This window comes from Zeus faber (genome assembly GCF_960531495.2).
Source record: "Zeus faber genome assembly, chromosome: 7".
Taxonomy (NCBI): domain Eukaryota; kingdom Metazoa; phylum Chordata; class Actinopteri; order Zeiformes; family Zeidae; genus Zeus; species Zeus faber.
In genome coordinates this window covers 174669-195479 of record NC_137203.1, presented here as the reverse complement: position 1 = coordinate 195479, position 20811 = coordinate 174669, and the positions used below count along the sequence as shown (strand labels likewise).

General features: G+C 45.8%; 1 protein-coding gene across 1 annotated transcript in view; it reads right to left on the bottom strand.

Moving 5' to 3' along the window:
- The window catches only part of LOC307232945 (disabled homolog 2-interacting protein-like), a 47294-nt gene that overhangs the window by 11349 nt on the left and 15134 nt on the right, over positions 1–20811 (bottom strand). The window contains exons 5-6 of the mRNA XM_080004160.1: positions 16403–16547; positions 14–158 (exon numbers count right to left, since the gene is read on the bottom strand). Of these exons, the coding sequence (XP_079860286.1) occupies positions 14–158; positions 16403–16547 (290 nt within the window). The remainder of the gene's footprint in view (positions 1–13; positions 159–16402; positions 16548–20811) is intronic.

Genomic DNA, 20811 nt, shown 5'->3' with positions numbered 1-20811 from the left:
TGTGTACTAGTACCTGTAGGATTGTAGTATCTTGCAGAGTACCACTTCGCAGCACATCCTCAGGTTGTCTTGCTGCTCCTGGAGATCAGAGGTCGCGCAACGAGACGGGTCTACTTCACAGTTCTCATCCGACTCGTACAGCGCCCTGATGAACTCCCCTGGACATGTACAAGTACACATGTTTATATGACATCACATGTTTATATGACATCACATCTCATTGATCAAGTTAGTACAAGTGGAGTTAGTACTAGTAGAGTTAGTACTAGTATAGATAGGACAGGTAGAGTTAGTACTAGTAAAGTTAGGAGAGGTAGCGTTAGGACTAGTAAAGTTCGTACTAGTAAAGTTAGTAGTAGAGTTACTAGAAGAGTTAGTACTAGTAGAATTGGTACCAGTAGGGTTAGTACTAGCAGAGTTAGGACAATTAGAGTAAGCACTAGTGGAGTTATCACTAGTAGAGTAAGAACAAGTATGGTTAGGACAGGTAGAGTTAGTACTTGTATAGTTAGGAGTAGTAGAGTTACTAATACAGTTGGTACAGATGGAGTTAGTTCTAGAATAGTTAGTACAGGTAGAGATTCAAGAGGTTTATTTGTCACATACAGATACATACTTTTATACATAAATGCAGTGAATGTAATGCAACTGATTACATACAGTATGTCTTAGGAAAATTTTGTTCTACTAGACCAACTAACTGATTCCTAAAACGTAATACAGTAAGTCGAATACTTATAGAATAAAATAAAAATATATAGAATAAGATAAAATTAAATTAAATTAAATGGAATAGATAAAGGGAATAGGCTTACGTATATGGGATAGACTTTTGTATATGGGATTGGCAATTATGTATATACAGATATGTGCATTAAAGTGGCATGTGAATAAAGTGAGCTAGTGTTTGTGGGATAATACAGCACAGTATACAACAGTACGGCGCAGCAATACGGTAACACCGAACAACCCAGAACAGTGACACAGTATGCGGTACAGTGTGCTATATACAGTACAGTAAGGTAGTGGAGCCTATGTGTGTAGCTCAGTGAGGACCCCTGGTGAGGTCAGCATTGACAGTTCTTATGGCTTGCGGGAAAAAACTCTGTCTCATTCTCTCTGTTCTCGCTGTGTGACTGCGGAGGCGCTTGCCTGACCGCAGCAGCTGGAACAGTCCGTTGTTGGGGTTATGAGGATCCTACGTGCTCTGCTACTACACCTCCTGGTGTACAAGTCCTGCAGGGAGGGGAGGGTAGTTCCAGTGGTACGTTCAGCTGAATGCACCACCCTCTGCAGGGCCCGCCTGCCCTGAGCAGTACAGTTCCCAAACCAGGCAGTGATGTTGCCTGTAAGGATGCTCTCCACCGCTCCACAGTGGAAGGACTTGAGGATCCTCACCGAGACCCGGAATTTCCTCAGCTGCCTGAGGTGGTAAAGACGCTGCATCGCCTTTCTCACCAGAGTGTCTGTTTGTAAAGTCCATGTTAAATCATCTGTGATGTCGACTCCCAGGTACTTGAAGCTGCTCACCCTGTCAACAGAAGTCCCATTAATCACCAAGGGCGCGTGCGTCCTCGATTGTAATCCTCGCCTCAAGTCCACAATCAGCTCCTTAGTTTTGCTGACGTTCAGGAGGAGGCTGTTGTCCTGGCACCAGAGTGACAGGTCAGCCACCTCCTCGCGGTAGGCCTTCTCATCACCGTCGGTGATCAGGCCCACAACAACGGTGTCGTCAGCAGACTTGATGATGGTGTTGGAGCTGGACCTGGCCACACAGTCATGTGTGTACAGTAGGGGGCTGAGGACGCAGCCCTGGGGGGATACTGTATTCAGGACGAGGGAGCTGGACATTTGCTTCCCCACCTTAACCACCTGAGGCCGGGCTGTGAGAAGTCCAGGATCCAGGCACACAGCGGAGTATTCAGTCCGAGCTCCTTCAACTTGACAGCCAGTCTGGTGGGGAGTATGGTGTTGAAAGCTGAACTGTAATCGATGAACAGCATTCTCACATAGGCCCCCTTCCGGCCATCCAGGTGTGTGAGCGTGGTGTACAGTACCTGGGAGACCGTGTAATCCGTGGATCTGTCTGCCGGTACGTAAACTGCAATGGGTCCAAGGTGGGGGGGGCACAGATTTAATCCTTAATAAGCCTCTCGAAACACCTCATGACCACGAGGTGAGGGCCACCGGACGGTAGTCATTCAGGCAGGTTGGAGAGGCGATCTTCGGGACAGGAACGACGGTGGACCTCTTGAAGCAGGATGGGACCACTCATTCAGCCAGGGAGATGTTGAATATTGCAGTGAACACCGGAGCTAGCTGGTTAGCACAGGTCTTCAGTACTCGCCCAGATATGCTGTCTGGGCCCGCAGCTGTTCTGGTGTTCACCCGCCTCAGAGCCTTCCTGACCTCCTGCACGGACACTGAGAGTAGGCGCTCATCCCCAGCGGTGTAACTTCAATTAGCCGGCGAGCTAGCGGTGCTGTTGCCAGACTCAAACCGCGCATAAAAGGAGTTCAGTTCTTTGGCTAGGGAGGCGTCCGGATACAAAACTATCGTTGTAAGCAGCCGTGCGAGCATTCAGAGCGCAGCGGATGGATTTATTAACCCTTGGTTTCTCGTTTGGAAATATCCTAACTTTCACCGTGGGAACGATGCTGTCTGCTACCGCAGCCACAAAGCTCACCGCTACGTCCCTAAATTCGCTGACGTCACTTGAACTTGATTGGAACATGTCCCAGTCTACGTCGGCGAGTGCGTCCTGAAGCGCAGCCTCTGATTGGTCCGTCCACCGCTTCACTTCCCTTGTCACCACCAGTTCCTCGCGCGATCAGAGGCCTGTAAACAGCAACCAGCGAGATCGTGGCGTGGTCAGATTTCCCGAAAGCAGGGAGCGAGACGGTCCTGTATCCCTTCTTATAAGGTGTGTAGCAATGGTCCAAAGTTCTATCTCCCCTGGTTGCACACGTGATGTGTTGGTGGCAATAAGGTAGAACTTTTTTAAAGTTCGCCCTGTTAAAGTCCCCAGTCACCACCACAGCCGCGTCGGGATGTTTGTTTTGAAATCCGCCCAACACATCATACAGGTCCGACAGTGCTGTGTCGGTATCCGCTTGCGGTGGAATATAAACGGCTGTAATGATGACAGTGCTGAATTCCCGGGGGAGATAAAATGGACGGCATAAGATTGTCAGCTGTTCCAGGTTCGGCGAGCAGGAGCAGGAGAGACGTGGTGTTGTTGGGGTTACACCAGCGGTTGATTACCATTAGGCAGACGCCTCCACCTTTGGATTTCCCTGACTCCCCCGATCTGTCACCGCAGAACATGGAGAAGGACTCGGCTGGACGGATGGCTTCCTCTGGCACCAGTGGGTTCAACCATGTTTCCGTCAGGCACAGGATGCCTCCTGTCTCGTTGGAATTTAATCCTAGCTGGAAGTTCATCTATCTTGTTCTCCAGGGACTGAACGCTGGCAAGAAGGATGCTTGGCAGAGGTGAACGGTAAGTTTGTGTCCTCATTCTGATCCGAATGCCGCCTCGTTTACCATGGTGCTTCCTCCGTGGGCCCACTCGTGGAACAGCGGCTCCATTTTTGTTGTTGTTGTTGAGCGTCTTCCTGCATAGAATTTCAGCCAGCCACTCTGCTTCCACGGATAAAAAGTCTCAAAGTTGTTCGTTGAGGGAAGTTTTTATGTCCATGAGTGCATCGCGGCCGTAAGAGGTAACTGCCGATGCTTTTTTGGCGGACATTATGATAAAAAACAGAAAAAAATACTAAAATGTGCAAAAGTCGACCGGAGCGCCAGCACAGACAACCGCAAGGGGCAGCACCACTATTGCGCCACTATCGCCAGGTAGAACAAGTAGAGTTAGTATGAGTAGAGTTAGTAATAGTAGAGTTAGTACTAGTAAAGTTAGGGTAGAGTAAGCATTAGTAGAGTTATCACTAATAGAGTTAGTACCAGTACGGTTAGGACAGTTAGAGTTAGTACTAGTATAGTTAAGAGGAGTAGAGTTACTAGTACAGTTTGGACAGGTAGAGTTAGTACTATTAGAGTTAGGACAGGTGGAGTTAATATGAGTAGAGTGACTAGTACAGTTAGTAACAGTAGAGTTAGTACTTGTAGAGTTAGAACTAGTAGAGTTAGAACTAGTTGAGTTAGGATCGGTGGATTAAGATCTAGTAGAGTTAGTACTTGTATAGTTAGGAGTAGTAGACTTACTAGTAGAGTTACTAGTACAGTTGGGACAGGTAGAGTTAGTACTAATAGAGTTAGTACTAGTAAAGTTAGGACAGGTAGAGTTGGCACTAGTAGAGTGAGTACTCGTATAGTTAGGAGTAGTACAGTTGCTAGTAGAGTTACTAGTACAGTTGGGATGGGTAGAGATAGTAACAGTATAGTTGGTACAGGTAGAGTGAGGACTAGTATAGTTAGTCCGAGTAAAGTTAGGACATGTAGAGTTAGGACTAGTAGAGTTAGTATGAGCAGAGTAAGTACTAGTATGGTTAGGACAGGTAGAGTTAGTACTTGTAGAGTGAGTACTAGTATAGTTAGGAGTAGTAGAGTTACTCATACAGTTGGGATGGGTAGAGTTAGTACTAGTAGAGTTAGTACAAGTAGAGTTAGTAATAGTGTAGTTAGTACTAGTAAAGTTAGGACAGGTAGAGTTAGAACTAGTAGAGTTACTAGTACAGTTTGGATCGGTAGAGTTAGTACTCATATAATTAGTACTCGTAGAGTTAGTACTAATATAGTTAGGACAGGTAGAGTTAGCACTAGTAAAGTTAGGACGGGTAGAGTTAGCACTAGTAAACTTAGGACTAGTAGAGTTAGCACTAGTAGAGTAAGCCCTAGTAGAATTAGCCCTGGTAGAGTAGGAGAGTTACGAGTATATTTTGTACTAGTAGAGTTAGTACAAGTAGAGTTAGGACTATTAGAGTTAGTACTTGCATAGTTAGGACTAGCAGTGTTAGGACTAGTAGAGTTAGTACCAGTCAAGGTAGGACTAATAGAGTTAATACTAGTATAGATAGTACGAGCAGAGTTAGGACTAGTAGGAGGCGGAGGAGGCATAGGCGGAGTAGTGAAGTGGCCCGTGGCTGACGGAAGGAGGGAGGTGGCATGCAAGGGTGGAGGAGCAAAGTGGCTTTTGAAGATGGAGGAGCGAGGCGGCCTGGGAGGGCAGAGGAGCCAGGCAGCCCATGAGGGCGGAAGAGCAAGGTGGCCCATGAGTGTGGAGGGGCGGAATCTGGAACCTGACCAGTGGGTGGCGATCTGGAGGAGTAGTTGGATGAACGACATGTAGCAGAGCTGCAGCGTAGAGGCAGTAGAGATCGGCAGGAGGTCATTGGATCTCGGTAGAGGGTAGTAGGAGTCAGAAGCGGTTGGTAGGAGGTCGGTAGAAGGTCAATAGGAGGTCAGTAGAGGTCGGTAGGAGGAGGTCGGTAGAGGTCAGTAGAGGTCGGTAGAGGTCGGTAGAGGTGGATAGGTTGGTAGAAGGTCAGTAGAGCTTGGTAGAGGTTGGCAAGAGAGGGTAGTAGAGGTTGGTATGAGGTCGGTAGAGGCCAGTAGAGGTCAGAAGGAGGTGGGTAGAGGGCAGTAAAGCTTGGTAGAGTGCAGTAGGGGGTGAAAGAGATTGATAGAGGTTGGTAGAGGGCTGGTAGGAGTAGGTAGAAGGTCGGTAGAGGGCTGGTAGGAGTCGGTAGAAGGTCGGTAGAGGGCTGGTAGGAGTCGGTAGAAGGTCAGTAGAGGTCGGTAGAAGGTCAGTAGAGGTCGTTGGAGGGGTAGGGGCGGTAGAGGTTGATGGAGGTTGGTAGGCGGTCGGTAGGGGTCGGTAGAGGTCAGTAGAGGAGATCAGGTGATCAGTGGCAGATCAGACTACTTAGTTTTGCTCACACCTTCACACAACCAGTTGTTCAGCAGCAACCTATGACATTGAGGACAGTGAGGAAATGGTTTTACAAGGCCATGAAGACACTGCGTGGTGCCCTGGAAGCCACTGATTGGAATGCCCTGTATAAACCACAGGGTGAGGACAGTGATGGCGTGACAGACGTCTTGTCGTCTGAGTATATCGGCTTCTGCACTAGCAACTCAATACTCACAAAACAAGTTTTCTGCTTCCCAAACAACAACCCTTTGGTTACCTGTGAGCTTAAGGCCCTACTTAATGAAAATAAGAGGGCCTTTAGGACAGGGGACCGGGTGGAGCTCAAACCTGTACATAGGGAACTAAAACAGAGACTAAAAGAGAGCAAGGACTCTTACGGAAGAAAACTGGAGGAGGGACTTCAGTGGAATAAGACGGGAGATGTCTGGAGTGGGATGAGGGAGATCACTGGCTTTCAGAGGAAGGGCGGAAGAGGAAGAGGTGCAGCTGAGAGGGCTCTAGATCGGGCCAACGAGCTGGACCAATTTTTCAACAGGTTTTACTCTTGCCCCCCCACCTCCAGAAGCCCCCACACTAACCCTCTGAGCTGCCCACCTCACTCAGCCCCCAGGACTGTGCCTCTCCAACATCCACATCACGTCCCCCACTCCCCGGACTGGACTCATCTCACATCACAGCCAACCAGATGAAGACAGAGCTCGAGAGACTTCACCAGGGCAAGGCTGCTAGACCAGACGGCAATAGTCCCCGGGTGCTGAGGGCATGTGCTGATCAGCTACAGTATGTGGAGTACTCCAGCACCCTACAGGCCGATAGCACTAACCTCTCACACAATGAAGGTCATGAAGAGACTAGTCCTAGCATACCTCAGACCACTGGTGAGCTCATCATAAGACTCCCTGCAGTTTGAGTATAAACCACATGTGGGTGTGGATGATGCAATAATATACATGCTCTTGAGGGCCTACTCTTCCCTGGACAGAACTGCAACTGTTGCTGTCTGCAACAAGAGGCTCCACATGTTCTCTCAGCCTGTTGTTGCTACCACCATCTTCTATGCGGTGGTGTGCAGAGGTGAAGGCATCAAAGCAAAAGACACCAACATACTGAATAAACTCATAAAAAAGGCCAGGTCTGTCATTGGATCCAAGGTCACAATGGAGGAGGTGGTGGAGGACAGAATGCTGGCAAAACTGCTGGCCATCTCGGATAAAGCTGCCTGCCCCGTACACAGCACATCAGCCAAGCTTAAGAGCACCTTTAGCAACAGACTCATTCACCCCAGAGTGTAAAGGAGCGATATAGGAGGTCTGTGGCGGATGTGAAGGCTTGAGCAGCCACACCTGATGCTTGTTGGTTGGGCTAACGAGCATCAGGTTTAAAACCACACACTCATTCAGGATAGGAACCCTGTCATGACATGTTCCATCTGCTCCTAGGTAAATCCACCTCGCCCTATCTCTGCAGTAAAATGGTGTTAACAACCCCCCTGTCGTGTCTCTGTGCCAGGGGTCCCTGAAAACGTCACTTGGGTGGCGTGTGGTGGCGAAACTGCCACAGTGGTGCCAAATGTGGGGCTCTGGCACGGAGAAGGGACACAGTTGGGCCGTCCGAAGACACCCTGGAACCACCAGTGGTTCAACAGGCGGCCCCAGCACCAATCCTCTCCCGACTGGCAGCAGCAGCACCTAGGGGGTCTGGTGGAGGACCGGGGGAGAAGCAGTGCAGCAACGACCACAGGTAACCGCTGGCAGCTAGCTTCTCCACCCTGCAGCTATTGCCGGGACCATCCAGCAGCCCAGCAGCCAGGCCACCCCTCCAAGCAGCTCCATCAGCAGCCAAGTCCAGCCATGTCGTCACCAGCGTGAGCAGCAGCCCGAGGCCCAACGCTCCGGAAGGGAGGAGGGAGCAGTCTGTCGGCACCTTGGTGGAAGGAAGCCGGTCGACCATGCTGCTCTGGGGAACCCAGGTCCTCTGGGAGGGGTTAATTCTTGTTAAGTCCGTGGAAATCGGAGGTCGATAGAGGTCAGTAGGGGTCGGTAGGGGTGGGTAAAGGTTGGCGGAGATCGGTACATCGATAGAGATCGGTAGAGGTCAGTAAAGTTCGGTAGAGATCAATAGGTCGATAGAGGTAGGTAGGGGTCGGTAGGGGTCAGTAGAGGTCAGGTGAGGTTGGTAGTTCGTAGAGGTCAGTAGAGGTCAGAACAGGTATCAGAGTGTTGCAGTATCCAGACAGGAGATGTCGAGGCCGTTGGTTGTATTTTTGGGATGTTAAGGAGAGATGTTGGTCATGGTGATGTGGCCGGAGCAGAAGAGATGGTGTATTTTTATTTTGTATTGTATTTAACCTGTCCCCAGTTCACTCTGTCCTTGTCAGATCGTTGTTGTGACCGCTGTCGTATCCAACGTGTCGTACCTGTGATGATCCTCTGCCTCTTTCCCTGGACCCTGATCCTCTGCCTGTTTCCCTGGACATAAACCTGACTATTTTCCTGGATCATGATTCTCTGCCTGTTTTCCCGAACCCTGATCCTCTGCCAGTTTCCCTGCACCCTGAACCTCTGTCTGTTTCCCTGGACTCTGATCTTCTACCTGTTTTCCTGGACCCTGACCCTCTGCCTGTTTTCCTGATTCCTGGTTGTTCCTTTGCACCTACTCCTGAGCATCCGTTGTGTCCTGCATTTGGGTTGACCAGACCGCACGTTTGACAGCAATCCTGATATTTACTGGAAGCAGGCTTTATTCACAAAATATGCAAACACATGTATGGTGAAAAAAGAGAGCGCTAGTAGCTACTCTAAAAGTCACAAACGCGGTGGTAGCTGACAGAGAATTACAGTTTTCCGAGTTTCATTGAACGTAGCACTTTCTGCTTTGGTGCACTGGAGAGCGAGAGTGCTCAGAGCGGGGCATTGGCCCTAAGAAGCGATCTACTATGCAGTAACAGGAAATTGAGTAAATTGAATACATCTATAATAGAAACACAATTTTATTTGACCGAACCCTGAGGGACCTCAGGGGTCAGGTGGATACTCTCCATGAGACGAGCGATTGGCCAAGTATGATGCCATCCAGGTATGCACAGAGAGGGTGGAAAGAAGAAATGCACAGTGCATTGCACTGCTGCCTCACAGCAAGAAGGTCCTGGGTTCGATTCCCGCCTGTGCACTGTTGGCACCATGCCCCGGCGGGTTATCTCCCAATTAGGGCCTTTTTGTGTGGAGTTTGCATGTTCTCCCCGTGCTCACTTGGGGCTTCCACCATGTAACATCAGTAAGGACCCCCACCAAAAACATGCACACATTATCATTGAATCCTGCCCACTGCTCCTGGTTGCCCCTCCGGAGGAAGGACAAGCCAGGATCGGTCAAATGCAGAGGAGCCATTTCACCGGCCAACATCCAAAGCATATGCATGTATGTGTTGTAGTGGCGTGACGTGTGACAAATAAAGATTCTTCTCTTCTCGAAAGTATCAAGAGAAGAAAGGATGGAGAAAAGAATGGGTGGAGAGAAGGATTTTGGTGTTTTACTGTGTGGAAGGCAGCAGAAAGATCCAGGAGAATCAGGACAAATGAGAGGGGTGATATCTTGGCAGGGTGGAGAGCCCCCGTCACAGGATGGAAAGCCTCCATGACAGAGCGGAACACCTCCATCACATGGTGGAGCAGGCAGGCTTTAGCCAGATGGAAACTGAAGTCTATTTTCTGAGCTTCGGTCAAATCAATCAATCTCCCCCCCCCCCCCCCCCCCCCGTGGGCCGTCCTTCCAGTAGTTTTCCACTCATGTGGGCTATAAAGTTAGGACAGAGCCGCCTTTCGTCGCTCATACCATGGTATCGAGACCAGAGTGCACCAATCAACATAAGATTGGTGCCACAGACACACGTAAGTTATTCGCCACCTTCAAGTCTCTGTTTTACCCTCCACCACCTCCCCCAGCTACTAACCTCACTGCTGACTGCCTTGCCTCCTTTTTCACGAACAAAGTGGCAGCCATCAGCAGCCAATTCACTAAACAACTTACTCACAACCTGTCTTAGGCTCCAGCCCTAGGCTCATTGTTCCCTGGTTTCATCCCCCTCGCTGAAAGTGAGGTATCTAAACTACTAACATGTAGCCGTCCTACTACCTGTCCGCTAGATCCGATCCCATCTAACCTCCTTCAAGCCATATCATGACTATCACCCCGGCAATCACACATGATTAATTCTTCCCTAACTTCCAGCACTTTCCCCTTCGCTTTTAAAGTGGCTAGGGTCGCACCACTGCTCAAAAAACCCTCACTCAATCCCACTCAAGTAGAAAACTATCGGCCGGTCTCTCTCCTTCCATTCCTTTCTAAAACCATAGAGAGGGCGGTCTCTAGACAGGTTACAGAGTACCTGTCAAGAAACAACCTTCTCGATACACTTCAATCTGGCTTCAAAAGTGGTCCCTCCACCGAAACAGCCCTGTTGTCTGTGACAGAGGCCTTAAAAACTGCTAGAGCTGCTGCCAAATCCTCGGTTCTTATTCTGCTAGACCTATCAGCTGCTTTTGACACTGTCAGTCACAGCATACTCCTGTCCATACTCTCAAGTATGGGCATATCTGGCAGTGCACTTTCCTGGTTCGAATGTTACCTTACTGGGCCTTCGTTCAGTGTGACATGGCGAGGCCAGCTGTCTGTGCCTCACAACCTCACCACAGGAGTGCCCCAAGGCTCGGTGCTGGGACCCCTCCTCTTCTCTCCTCTGCCATCTACACCACCTCACTGGGCACGATCATCCGCTCGCATGGCTTTTCATATCACTGCTATGCGGATGATACTCAACTTTATCTGTCCTTCCCGCCCGACGACCCCACTGTCTCGACGCGGATCTCGGATTGTCTCGCTGACATATCCACATGGATGAAGGATTATCATCTTCACCTAAACCTGGCGAAGACGGAACTGCTGTTCTTCCCGGCCAAACAAGGTTTATATTTACAACAACATTGATATTAAAATCGACTCTCTATCTCTTGTTCCTAATAAGGCTGCAAGGAATCTAGGTGTCATTATTGATGACCAACTGACATTCTCGGACCATGTTGCCGCCGTCTCCCGGTCCTGCCGCTTCGCACTATTCAACATCCGAAAAGTCAGGCCGTACCTGACCCAATATGCCACTCAACTGCTGGTACAAACCTTGGTGATGTCCCGTCTCGACTACTGCAACGCCCTCTTAACAGGCTTGCCAGCCTGTGCGGTGAAGCCACTGCAGATGATACAGAATGCGGCGGTGCGACTGGTGTTCAACCAGCCAAAGAGGGCACATGTCACTCCGCTGCTCATCGAGCTCCACTGGTTAAATCTTAGCCGCTCGCATCAAGTTCAAGTCTCTTATGCTGGCCTACAGAGTGATTGTTGGGAATGCTCCCACCTACTTAAATGCTCTTGTAAAAGCACGTTACCCCCCGGATGCTGCGCTCATCAAATGAGCATCGCCTGGCTCTGCCGGCCGTACAACCACGGCAATCCAGGTTATTCTTATTTGTAGTTCCACGTTGGTGGAACGAGCTGTAAATGTAAATAAGTACTATACAAACTCAACTGACTTTGTTTGTAAATTACAGGCTGTCATCTGGCGAGCTAGGCGGGAGGTGCCACAGTCCTCAGACACGCATTTGTCTCTGGTCTGGTCAGCCAATGACAAAACTAGGAAAAATCGGTGAGCAGAGCCATTTTTACATAATCTGTTTGAGATACAGATTTATATGTCGTAGGGTTTATGTACCTCCTGTATCAACTTAAATTCTGAATTTGGTCAGATTGCCAAATTTGTAATTTCATAATTGATGTCAAGATACATGGTTTTCAATAAAACGACTGTGGATTGAAATAAAGAAGACAGTAATTAATAGAAAAAGGGCCCATTGGCACAAAAGGATTGGGATCCAATTCTGGTCAGGAGAGGCCAACAATTATAAAGGATGACAGCGTTAATATATAATTGTTACTGCTATTGGAATAGTGGATGAACAACCAGAACCGCGGGGTCACGTTGCCATCCGTGTAAGTCAGAGGTGGGAAGGCCTTAGTCTGTGTCCCTCCGGAGTCGGTGATAGAAGGCCGAGTGGAAAAATTGTGTGGAAACAGCTGCGGTCAAGGAATGTGTCTGGTACCAAATAGTCATTAAATGTGTATGTTGTGGTTAATGAGAGGTAAGAAATATAACGGACATTGGATTGCGGGGACCCAGAAAATTGTTGAGCTAACTGGAGAATTATAGTTTGAGTAAAATAGACAGTTGTGGTGAAAGCGTTAAGGGTAAACAGAACTTTGTGAACTAGAGCAATAAAAAGTTTGAAGCGTTGCTGTGTTGGTTAGCAGCTGTGAGCATAGTGAGGGAAGGAGATTAGGGAGGGTCGGCACAGAGAGCTAGAGCAGAATGAGAAGGAATGCAGAAGCTATTACCGTGTAGGTAATGTGTGGTTGTGACGTCAATTTCCCTGTCTGTGTGACTAACCCCGCCTCAAAGGGATCTGTGTCTTCTCCCCACAGCTGAGAGTTAACACCCAAAGTAATCCTGAATTCAATATTTAACCTGACACATAAGCCAATATAGCAAGATACTGTGAACCTGAGTTATTGTAAAACCAGCCACATAGTCAGGAGCATCAACATAGCTGCCACTGCAAACCACAGCACGATGGGGTCAGCCCCCTCTATCCTCGACATAGACTCTAAAGACCACCCCATTCAGAGAGTCATTAGATGCCAGCCAATGCAAAAATATCCTAGAGGGACTCTTGTTGTTGCTGTCCGGCAGAAAATTAGCCTAGAGCACTCGGATCCACTCTCATATCATCGAGAATGGAACGTGCACGAAGAATGATTCAACATTCAAAGATTTATTTATATTGCTGAATGTATTCATATATGATATTAGTTTATTTAGTATCAAATACACATTATCACAAGCACAACATGTAGTGAAACGCTTTTCTGCAAACTCCAGTTACTGTGCTGGTCATATCATATATATAAATATAAAATAAAAGATTAAGATATAAAAACAAATAGGAATAAAAATTGGATAAAAAATAAAAATTGGTGCTGTCAAAATTAACACATTAATTTTGTAATTCATTTTAAATATTTAATGCCTTAAAAAAATTAAGGCCAGGGTTTCCCCCAGTGTATTGCAGGCTTAAGTTGCCCCTCCAGCCTGCCTAAATGTCGGAATAATTTTGTTATTTATGTGTAGCATTTTTATTTATTAGCATTATTATTTTATCTGTCCGAGGGATGTGATCTGTCTCTCTCTCTCACGGTTGCTCCAAGCAGCGAGTAATATGCTACATTCAAAGGAGCTCGGAAAACGAAGTGATGCTGTGCTCATTGGAAATCGAAAAAATTGTCCAAAATGTTACTTTAAACATATATAATCATTGTGTTTTTATTTTAGATGTATTGTACTCCATTGAATTATTGAATGAAACAAAAAGAGCACCATGCATAACGGGCCCACTCTATCAGGTACTCTTGTATCCCCTTTTTCAGTTATTTGTGCTTTGATTTTTAAATGAAGAAAAACGTAATGGAAATATTCTAAAACCTTTGATGATAACATAAATACTATAGCTTAATACCTTATTGTTTATGCATATAATCAATTATTACCTTCTTAATTCAACTGGCATTTTAACACATAGGCCTCGATTTTGTTATTTGTTGTTTTTTTCTGTTATGAATATAAAAAATATTCCTTTCAAGCTGACAGTCAATTTATATGGCTTTGATTGTTTTATTGGAAATATGTAGTTCACATGAGAGAATCTGTGTTCAAAGTTAAAAAGATGCTCTTAAACAATAGTGTTTGAATGAAAATATACTTCCTTTGTGTTGACTTTACATTAATTCCGTGTTTTTACATTTTAATAACCATTACTGCATTACAAGCTTCAGTCTCTAGAAGAAAAAAAAAAGGTAACTCGTGATGAATCACAGCAAATTGTGCGATTAATTAGATCGACAGCCCTAATAAACATAAAAATAAACGATGAAATACCAAGAGGGACAATTGATAGATCTGCAGACAAGTAAATGTTTAACCTTATTTCGATTTTTTTCTCAAATAACTTATTTTAAAAGCTGATCATTTTTGTTGTATAATAAGCACTTAGATAGAATTTGAAAAAATAGTTTGGAAAAAGTAGAGAAATAATTTACGTTTTGATAATGTCTGTAATTTCTCTGTTTTGCTGGTTTATTGGATTTTTATACTTTGTATTTTTATTTTTTGTTTGTTTGTGTTTTGTTTGTCAGTGGATAATAGCATAGTGTTTTTTCTTTACATCAAATTTGATATTTAATGAATGAAATATTGAATGAAATGCTATTGTAGATAAAAGTTGTTATACATTAATATTTAAAAGACCACTAAAGTGACTGTAACAAAAACCCTGCTGCCACCCAATGTCGAAGATATAGCCCATCCTCCAGAACCAAGCGGATGTCTACGAACAAAATATTTGGATCCATCATTGGGTTAGGGTAGGGTTAGTTAAAGCCTCAGACAGCCCCAACACTGAGCCCCACATACCTAAGAGGGCCCCACAAGGAACCCTCCCTTCAGAAATGTCAAAATCAACTGATTAACTGTGCAAAACATCTCTATGGCCTCCACCTACACTGTAGCAATATTCCGAAAGGATAAACTAACGGTGATCCCGTGCACGCCCGATCATCACTTCAGGCCGGCGACTGGGTGTCCCTGAATGTACACAAAAGAAAGTGAGATGAGCCCCGCGGACAGGGCCTCTTTCAGATAAATCTGCTTACTTCCACAGCTGTGAAACGCTTAGTAAAAAGAGAAGCCCCAAAAGAGCTTTTAAATGGAGGAGCAGCAGCTCTGTATGGAGTTCGCCGGAGGAGAGGCCGAGGGAAGCACGCAGCAGCGCTCATTAAGCTGAGACAGGAGGGCCTTCGTATTGCACTCGCGTCAATCCACCTTGCAAATGTCCGCTCTCTGGCCAACAAGATGGACGAACTACTGTTCCTCAACAGAGCAAACAGAGCAATCACAGACTTTCGCAGATCTGTGATTGCTGTGCTTCACTGAAACCCGGCTTGGAGAACACATCCTGGACAGCTCACTTCATCTACCGGGCTTCCAACTCCTCTGAGCGGACCGGGTTAGAGGAGCAGTTAGAGGCAACTTCCCGAGTAGCCTGGCAAAATCGCTTGGCCCTAGATATGAGCCTAGCTTAACAGCAAGGTGTATGAGCTATGTTGTATGTTTATCCCTAACAACACAGCCCCAGTTGGAAAATTTAGTGCTGCCTTGGCCAAACTTAAAAACCTTAGGAAACAGTTAAAGGACAATTCCGAGCATGGAGTAACAGGATAACATGTTTGGCAAATGGGGAGCCCTACAAGCCAAAACCCATGTTATAATGCTCGTTGTCATTCATTCTGATGTTCACTCGGCAAAGATAAAGATAAGGTCTTATCATAAGGGGCCCCTCTCGCTATGCACATTTACCAGCCCTGAAGAATATATTACCAGTTAGTTCTGATCATCCATGCTGTGGTTTTGAAGGCTGTGGGGGTGCAGAAAATGGCTATGAGACTAATCCCCTGCTTTTACCTCCTCCCCAGGAGATGAGGACCCTGATACTGCGACATGGACAGGATGATCGACCAATGGCTGTGAGCACCTGTAGGACCTTGGGTTGAAGTGTCCGCTATAAGCATGGTGGCTTTGGGTAAGATGTGGATGCGGTGAAGAGTACAATACCCACTAGAGTCCTGCTGCAGTGCCAACCATTCGTTGACCATCCGTCCTGTCACAACTTTGCTTATTTATGAGGACATTTTTTTCCCTGGACGCGCCATCTGGGTTTTCCTCACAAAGGTTTTTCCCGACAAGGTTTTTCTGATGCCCTGATGCTCTGATGCAGATACAATGCCAAGAATATTATGATTTATTTTGCTACATAGACTCATTATTAAACTCTTACATACTCTTGTGCTCATACGCTGTGCAATACGTCATACCCGGAAGCATGTTGGTATTATTTTTAGATGTGTTGATTTTTGGTTGTTATTTGGTCTGTTTTTGTGTACTGCCTCTCAATATGGGTTAGGCAAGTCTATTTTCTGAGCTTTGGTCATCTCTCTCTCTCTCTCTCTCTCTCTCTCTCTCTCTCTCTCTCTCTCTCTCTCTCCTTTGTAGTTCCACTCATTCTGTGCACCGTCCTTCCAGTAGTTTTCCCACTCATGTGGGCTATAAAGTTAGGACAGAGCCGCGTCTCATCGCTCATACCATGGTATCAAGACCAGAGTGCACCATTGCTGCACCTAAGAAATCTAGGTAAGTACTATACGAACTTTACCGTCTTGGTTTGTTCTTTCCTCGGTCGGATAGGCAGTAAATTAGAGGCCATCAAATCAGGTGGAGGAGGTGGTTCTGAGAGAGATGGAGAGAGAGCTGATTGGATAGAAAGGGTTTCAGGTGGAGGGATGGAGGGTGCAGTACCCAGAGCATCCTGCAGGTACTTCTGCCCGACCAGCTTCAAATATTCTTCGATGCTTTTTGTTGCTATGGTGTTTTCTCGGAAGATCAGCTGATCGTTGTCACGGCAACGGTCCACCTCTGACATCATCAGGTCGGTCAGGAAGTCCTGCAAAGAAAAAACTTTTATACAATAAATTGACACTCAACATTAACAGGAAGCAGCTTTGATTAAATGTGTAACACTGTACTACACTGCACTACACTGTACTACACCGCACTACACTGTACTTCACATCATCTGTCCTTCGTGCAGGGCAGACGTGTTTTGCTTTTCTCTGTGTTTTGTTTCTAATTTCACCGTCTCAGAACCTTTTCCTGCTGCAACGCTTAAAGAAGAAACAGTGGCTCCACTAACAACTGGACACTTATTTTACAAGTGTTTATAAAGGATTACTACCAGCACTTGCTACAGTGGACACAGCTCCCCTCGCTTCAGTAAGCTAAGCTAAGCTAATTAGCAGCAAGAGGCCCCCCTTCTCCACAGATGGTTTCCACAAATTTCTACAGAAGATAGCATTGCTGAAAACCAAAATTCACAGGTTAAAGTAAACACAAGGTTGAATGGCCTATGTGGGAATGACACCAATTTACCATGGACTCAAAACAGTGGACAAAATAATGCTAACACACGGCTAATTAGCACCAACAAGATGACCAAGAAACAAGGGCGCTGTGTACTGGCTCATACATCTCTTCCCTGGGACTCTCTCGTGTTCCCTGGGAAATGAGAGGACGGCTAACAGGCAGAGCCCAGCGCTCTGAGATCTCTGACGCGAGTGGCTGGCCTGCACTATCATCCAGGCCACACCTCTTCAACCCCTGTCCTTGGTAGGACACAACTAGCAACAAATCTCCCCAATAACCAAGTGTGCAACTGGAGAACAGATATGCTCCACTGCTGCAGGAGGGTTAGGAAAGCTAACGACTGGGCCCCAAACTCAAGATTGCGGGTGATCATCATCCAACTGTGAAAAGCATCATCGTGCACATGGGAACCAATGATGTTGTGAAACAACAGTATAAAGTACTGAAACAAGGACTATATTGATCTGTTGAACACAGTCATCTCCTTGAATGCTGAGGTGTTAATCAGTGGCCCTCTCCCACCGATCAGAAGAGGAGTAGAGAGATCCAGCAGATTGCTGGCACTGAACACATGGCTTTCAACTGCATGTATCGCCCATTCAGTGCAATTAATTGCCAATTTCAACTTTTACTGGGAGCACAGACATCTTTGTAGATGGACTTTGCCTTAACAAATCAGGAGTAAAGCTTTTCTATCTCTCACCAATTTTACTTCATGCATCATTCATCTCTTCCCTCTACCAAGTACAAGAGACAAGAGGAATCATAACAAGACATAACACTTTGAAACTTTGAAATAGTCACCTCAGTCCTGCCCACCTGAAGAGAGATTTAAGCATGAGAGTCATCAGAGCCAAGAGGAAGAGGAGTCTCCACCCTTCTCACCAACAACCGCCTGTGCACCTTCTTCGCCCCCCTCCTCCTATCCAGGTCAACCTCCTCTCCAGTCACAGCCCCCCCTCTTTCACTGACCAATTTAAAGAGCAGGTCACTGCTGGGACCAAACTAACCCCCCGCCCATTCCCCCGCCCTACTCCTACTTTCTTTCCCCTAAACCCCCTTTGGCATCCACCTCCCACATTGACATAATTCTCAGTTAGGATCCCCCCCACAACACCATCATAATATTCCTCTGTCTCCCTATCCTAATCAAAGCACAGCAGTCCAGTTATTTGTGAACAAAATACAGGATGCTCTAACTGATATCTGCTGGGTCCAGGCTGCAAGGCTGATGGCACTCATGGATCTTCCCAGCACAAAACGGGGCCCTGTGTGAAGGTAGCTTCCTCTATTCCTGTTTTGATACGAAATAGAAAAAGAATGGTGAATTTGCTAAGATACAGAAAGCACCAACCCATTCTGCAAATTTAACTCATTTAGCATCCAAGCAGTGAATGCCTCTAACACATTAGATCTAGCTTTATAAAACTTGGGCCGTTGGCAGGAAAAACATTTTTAATTGATGATTTTATTATCAAGCACAACCTTGATTTGATGTTTTAAACTGAAACTTGGTCAGACCAAGATAACAGTGCAGCTGTTCTTATCAAGTCGACCCCGCCCAACTTCAGTTTTATGCGTGAAGCCAGAGTGCATAAACAAGCCACCTGCTTGTTACCATTCTGTTTGATGATTCCCTCAAAGGAAAGCAGATATCTTATGGAAATGTTGCTTCTTTTGAATATGTGGCTCTTCAGTTGAATTCCTCCTCTCGAGCTATATATCCTAAATATGTACAGGCCACCTGAATACTGTGCAACCTCTTTGATGACCGTGCTGAACTGCTGTCTATAATCTGTATTGACTTTGATAGTATTGTCTGGATATTGTGTCTGATTTAAACATCCATGTTGACAACCCCCACGACAAAGGGACCAAAGAACTGTGTTGTGTTCTTGATAACTATGGGCTGACTCAGCATGTGACCACGGCCACACACAACAAGGGCCGCATGCTGGACTTAATCATCACCAAGGGTCTGAACATTCCTAAGGTGGTGGGAACAGATGTTGCTCTGTTTGATCATCCCTGTGTTTTCTTTCAGTTTACTATCTCCGTGCACACAAATGTTCAAACAGAGGTAATCACAAAACGCTATATCATTGAAAACACCAGTGAAATATTTATTCAGGCTTTCTCTTCCACACCCGCCCTCTCTTGGGTCTCAGTCAATGAGCTTGTAGATCATTTCAACTGTAAAATGACAAATGTTATTGATGCCATTGCACCTATTAAGGTGAAGGTGGTCTGTGGTAAGAAAAGATCTTCATGGAGAAATGCCACGCTGGTAAGAATAGAAAAAAGTGTGGAAAAGCTGAACCCAGGTGATGAAAAACAAATCTCCACGTTCATTATGACATCCATAAAGAGAGACTTGGCATTTATGATTTGGAATTGAGAAATGCAAGGTGCTCCTTCATCTCTGACATCATCGCCCAAAAAAAAAATAATGCCTTGTTTGCTACTGTCGACAGGCTAACAAACCATCCTTTGTCAGTAGCCTCTGAACTGACATCCACCAGTGCCTGCAGTAAATTCACCTCCTTCATCGACAAAATTCTGAAAATTGCACATGCAGTCATTGCCATATCAGGTACAGGAGATGTGCTGTCCACGAAAAATCAATTAAAATACCATGACACAATTTGATATTATCAACCATAAAAACTTGGAGGACATTATGCAACATGTTAAATCCTCTTCCTGCTGCGTAAATATTCTGACAACAGGCTTTTTCAATTTTTTTATATTTTATTTATTTTTTTATTGCATGGCCTCAGATCTTCTACAAATTGTCAACACGTCTCTTCTCTCAGGTTTCTTTCACACAGGCCATGTAAACAGCCTACATCAAGCCACTCTTAAAAAAAGAACAATCTCGACGCCTCACTAATGAACAATTCAGGTCTTCAGTGATGTGCATCTAAACACAGTGGCAGAATTTCAGTCTTAGTATTACTGGATCTCAGTGCTGCATTTGACACGGTTGACCACAGCATATTTCTAGACCTACTGAAAAACTAGGTGGGACTTTCTGGCATAGGACTAAACTGGTTTAAATTCTAGTTGAAGGACAGGGACTACTTTGTGTCTATTGGTAATTACACATCTGACTGGAGAAAAATGAAATGTGGATTTACCCAAGCCTCCATTCCGGGGCCTCTTCTGCTTAACATCTACATGGTCCCACTGACCCAGATTATGGAAACCAACAAAATATGTTTCCATTAATACGCCGACGACACTTAAATTTACATAACCATATCACCAGGGGACTATGGTCAAATATAATCAATGAGCAAGTGCATTGAACAAATCAACAATTGGATGTGCCAGAATGTTCTCCAATTAAACAAGACAAAACTGAAGCAATTGTTTTTGGAGCAAAGGAAGAACGACTAAGGCTCAGTGCTCAGCCTCAATCAGTAATGTTAAAAAGCACAAACCAAACCAGAAATCTTGGTGTAGTCATGGACTTGGACCTACATTTCAACAGCCACATTAAAACAAAGTCAGCCTACTATCACCTTAAAAACATAAAGGATTAAAGGACTTATGTCTCAGCAGAATTTGTAAAAACTTGTCCATACATTCATCTTTAATAGACTAGACGACGGTAACGGTGTCTTTGCAGCTCTCCCAAAAAGATCCATCAAACAGCTGCAGTTGATTCAGAATGCTGCTGCTCCATTCTCACTAAGACCAAGAAACTAGATCACATAACTCCAGCTCTCACATCTTCACACTGGCTTCCTTCCATCAAATAATTGATTTCAAAAAACTTG